We start from the raw sequence: 5,104 nt of genomic DNA, 5'->3' as shown, positions 1-5,104 counted from the left end.
AAACAAAAAAACCCCAAGCAAAAAGCCTCTGAAGTTTGTAAAAGCCCTTTTCCTGATTTGAGATGATCATCATTTCTTTCCCTGAACCTGTTTACATGCTGAGCTCTATTCATTGAGTGGCATATGTGGGACCATCTTTATTTTCTAATTCTTGCAGACACAAAGCCCTGGTGGCAGGAGGACTGGGAACACATCCCAGCCTCTGACCTCCAGCAGAATAATGCCAAGGATGCTGAATAGAGGTGGTGCTGAGAAAGTAGCTGAGCTCTTCACCAGAGAGGGGATTCAGCATGGCCAGGGAGAGACATTCTCTTTTCTTCTCCAGAGCTGGCACTCAATGGCCAGGGACAGACTCTCTCCTTTCTTAGTCTCACTTTAAGGTTGTATGGGAGGCAGCTGTGGGTGTGTGTCCTAGAGTGGAGGGTAGCAGGCCTCTTAAGCCCCCCAGTTTTAAAAGATCACACAAAGAAGTATTGGTATTTGCAATTAATTTAATGAGTAGAAAGAAATGCCTTTGAGATTCCAACAATAGTCTTGTACTTTATAGGCAGAAAGATAGAATCAAGAAAGAAAAGTTATGATTTTTGGTATCAGACGCTGGCTCATGATCATTCTCTTCATTTCTGTGAGCCAAAGGTCTCGTGGAACTTTTAGGCAGACTGTGGACAGTCTTTACTGTTGTATATAGCATCCTGAAAAATAAATGAGGAAGTGACTTACACTATGATCTTTGATTGAGAGCCCAATATTGAAAAGAAAAAAAAATCTTGTTTTTTTTAAATTATTTTTTTCAGTATTTTCAATTACTATTAAATATTCCAGAAAGCATCCAGAGAAAAAGGTACACGTGTTTTATCATTAAAGAGACAAGAAACCATGAAAACAACAGCAGTAACAAACCCACATGTTTTTGGTTCTTTCTTCAAAGATTCCCTTTGATTATCTTTCCTCTCCAACTTCTAACCCCTCTGAGCCCTTTCCATAGGAATTCATTCTATACCCACTCTGAAGCTAGAGGTCTCTGAGGCTGAAGGTATCTGATGACCCTCACTTTGAACTGCTCTGCCACTATTCTCTTACCACTCGCTCAGTGGAAAGCTTGCTTAACAGAGAGCGTGGCTTTAAAAATTCCTCAGTGCTCTAAAAAATGAGATTTGTTAGAAGCGACTAGAGAGCCCTCACCAGTACTTTCAGGCCCTGTGTATTCCTGTGGTTTTAGTTAAAACTGGGCATATTTCTAAGATTTGGCACTTGTGGGATGCTTAAATGGAACAGGAACACTTTAGATAAATTCTTAGAGCTAAATTTTTATGCTTGAAAAGAGATTTATTATTATTATTATTATTATTATTATTACTATTACTATTAAAAAGACTCTTAGTCATGTAATCCTTATACTGGGGTCTTCTGACTCGCTCTGAATTGGTGCCAAATGCAAGGGTCCCTGGTCACAGACGCAAAGCAGGACTTCTTGAGAGTCAAGTGTATTTTTCTCTGACTAAAGAATTTGAGGGCTTTCCCTGTGTCATATTATGTTATGTGTGAGTGTGTGTGTGTGTGTGTGTGTGTGTGCACATGTGTGCACGTATGCCCATGCATGTGCCTGCATGCGTGTGTGTACCTGTGTTTGTGTGATTGGGAGGTAATGGATAAGAAAGTGATCTCTGGGTGATCTCCTTTGTTTTTGTGTTTTTCTTTAATTATTTTAAAATCCTCAAAATTATATGGAATATCAACTGTGTCTTTCAATGGTTTTCCTGAACAAATTGTCACCACTAAATCAAATTATGTTGTTCAAAAATAGTACACAGACAATGTTTGCTTGGATCTTGTCAGTCACAACGTTGGAAACTTTTTCCTCATTAGTGGAAATATATACATATGGCTATATAAATATGTATGTATTTATATGAACATATAAATGTATAAAATACACAAGTATGTACATCTATGTATATGTGATGTATGTATATATGTGTACATCATACAAATATATATAGTAATATAATAGAAAAAAGGGAAAATGTATAATTACCACCATCACTTTAACATTGGCCAGAGTCTCCTCAGACTGGTCTAGGAAACATTGTTTCAATTTGCTCACAGCCTTTTTGTCGAAAGGAAGAGGTGCGTATGACTTAACCACGTCCTGATAATCAGCCACAGACACTGATGAGTTAATAGTCTGTGCAACGACATCATCCATTGCACGGCAGCCAGAACCTGGAAAGACATGGCATTCATCACTGGAGGCCTGAACTCATTAGGGGTTACCGCTCATCACAAACATCTTGTTGAGTACAAGTAGAGACACAGATTAGCAAAGGTGGTGGGCACTGCCAAATCTGGGACAGCAAATGCAGGTTTCAAGATACCACTTAGAAACTGCAAACTCTGTCCCTGACATGGCAGCACAAAGAAGTCAAACCCTCACATAACCTTCACTGAGAAGGACACAGAAGAGATGGCAGGCTGTTGGGCTGGGTATGGTAAGCATTTTGGATCTTTGTTTCATTAAAGCAAGCCACGTTTTTTTTTTCTTTGTTTGTTTCTGTTTTGAGAACATCATGGAATATGTTCAAACATCCTATAACCATCATGGCTAGAATAGTATCCACTTTGTTCTGTTAACTCGAGCATCTGAATCACAGAGCAACTTAAACAGAAACTCTGGTACTTGAAGTGACCTCATGAAGAAAATGGAAGCAGACTGTAAGATTCCTTTAGGTTCTGCAAACTTGCCCCTAACAAGCCAACAAGGGACATCAAATCTCGCTGAACTTTGTCAGCAATGACACACAAGAAATGAGAAGCTTTGTTCTGATGAGACACAGTGAACTGTTGTGTCTTTCTTTCTTATAGCCATGATGCATCTCAGTGCTATTGGGAACCCCATTAAGTATTTTACAGTAGTTTATAAATATTAGCCATAGTAACCGTTAACTCTATCATCTGCATCATAAGTATCATAAACCATAAACTCTTGTACTTGAAGTGATGTCATTGTTCAGACAGTGGAAGAGAAAGAAGTCAAGGTTAACCATGATTTTCCTATCAAATTAACTGAAAACTCCACCTTCTTGTCATTTTGCACCAGCCTCTCAGATAAGTGAAGTAGACAACATAAACAAAGCAAATTATACAAAGTCTATTGCCCTTGTGACATGTTTGTACTGACTACATTCTCAGGGACAAAGCTTTACTTCTGTCATTACTTCAAGTGGACTTGGGGAATGTGAACTCTCCTCTCTACCAGCAGGACTAGGATGTAAGTGACCCAATGTGAAGGGGTCAGAACAAGCTTTGACAGTCTGCGTCATGGCACTCAAACTGTTTACTCCTAGGTCTCATGCTACAGTTTGAGAAGTAACTTTTTCCACAGTTAAAGATATTCCTAAGTACAATTTTTAGGAAATCCATTTAGGTCCAGGGTCATTTATATTTTTCCCATTTTCTGTAAAATACCTCTTATCCAAATGCAAGACCTGCCATGGATTTCAGGAGAGCTGTCATCTCCCTGGGACCTCCTGCGTGATAGTGACACATCACACACAGTTCCAGCGCTGTAGCCCAACCTGCATCTGTGATGTCCCTTTGACTATCTGGACTAGTGTTGATTTTCAGGGCTATTGAGTCAGACACTTTGTACCACTGTTGACAAGTTCTAGAGCTCAGGCACTAGGGCTTCTTCCCATAGAACAGAAACAGTGTGTGGTCTGAAAGCAGGCCACCCCTGCACAGAACCCACTGCCCACCCCTGCACAGAACCCATCACCCACCCCTCCACAGAACTCACTGCTGGCGTAGCAGCAAATGGGGATGGCGACCAGCACGAAGACCAGGACCAGCTTCATGTTGAGGAAGCCCTTGTCGGTTGGTCTTTGGTACAAGATGGAGATCAGGGACCTTTCTGCAGTTGAGACCTCAGCGCTCTGCTATTTATTTCTTGGGCAGGCCCATTAGTGTCACCCCGGAAATAAGAACGCAAGTCATAAGAGCAATGTGGCATTGTAGCAGACAACAAGAGAGAACACATGAAACAGAGCCAAGGAAGCCTATGATCTGTTTGTATGAAACAAGGAAACAAATTATTAAGAATGACAATTGGTGACCTTTCACTGAGCTCTTCCAAAAATATTGCAGAGCACGGCACTCTAGTTTGCTTTTTGAAAAGATACTCTCTTCTCCTTCATACCCTCTCTCCTTCATTTGCTCCTCTTTGTCTTCTGGTTCTTCTTCATCTTCTCACTCCTTTCATTCTTTACCTTTCTTCTCCTTCTTCATCTTTCTTTTCCTATGCCTTTTTCTTGTACTTTTTTTTTTATTTTCCAATTTTAAGCATCTTCATTTTATTTATACCTGTTTCAGATGGGTTGAGTGTCTAGGGTCAGTGCACAACCACACACCCTTTTGTAGGCAGGGATCCCATTTAACCTCTTCTTCTTTTACTTCCAAAGGAAGTTTATTGCCCACAGATCCTTAGGGAAGAGTCTTACAAAGAGTTATTTTATTAGATGAACATTCACTGTTCATTCCTGATAGCCAAACATATTTCTCCTTCTGTGTTCAAGGTCTAGGGTGTCACTTCTCTTGAAGGAAGGACACTGTCAACTATTAGGGATCCTTATTACTTTGTGGAGGGAGGGATGATGGCGTATGGTGAGTGACCTCTGGTTCATGCAGATGTGACTTCAAATCATGGGGATAGCATCTGCTCATGACTTACCCATGATTTATCATGGAGCAGCTGTCCTGTCTCTCTGAGCTTCCCTTTGCCCATGGTAAAGTGAGTATAGATAAAACTGCTGAATTTTTATCAGGACCGTGGATTCAACATGTAAGTAACCTTTCCAAATGGTCTATATAAACACTGATTTGTGGGAGCTTTCTACTGCTGGAATGGTGGACATTAGTATGACGGTCCCTCAAGTTAAAAAACAAGCAAATGGACAAACAAAAACAATAAAATCAAACACAAAATTACTATGAAAGCCAGTTAGATCATGTGGGTATATAATGGAATGCCACAGATGGCATGCACATCCATAACTATTATAACATTAGTAAAAATAGCCAAGCTATTGGAGCAGCTTGGAAGTTTTTT

At 40.1% G+C, this 5,104-nt stretch overlaps 1 protein-coding gene across 1 annotated transcript; it reads right to left on the bottom strand.

Moving 5' to 3' along the window:
- Positions 1 to 650: 650 nt before the first annotated feature.
- On the bottom strand, positions 651 to 3,854 carry LOC119808757 (secretoglobin family 2A member 2-like). Its single transcript, XM_038321175.1, has 3 exons — positions 3,797 to 3,854; positions 2,036 to 2,223; positions 651 to 692 (listed from the first exon to the last, which is right to left on the bottom strand). The coding sequence occupies exons 1-3, from the start codon at positions 3,852 to 3,854 to the stop codon at positions 651 to 653; spliced, it is 288 nt and encodes a 95-aa protein (XP_038177103.1).
- Between the last annotated feature and the right edge of the window lie 1,250 nt (positions 3,855 to 5,104).

Source organism: Arvicola amphibius, chromosome 1, assembly GCF_903992535.2.
Source record: "Arvicola amphibius chromosome 1, mArvAmp1.2, whole genome shotgun sequence".
In the NCBI taxonomy this organism is placed as follows: domain Eukaryota; kingdom Metazoa; phylum Chordata; class Mammalia; order Rodentia; family Cricetidae; genus Arvicola; species Arvicola amphibius.
This window is presented reverse-complemented; position numbering and strand designations above follow the sequence as displayed.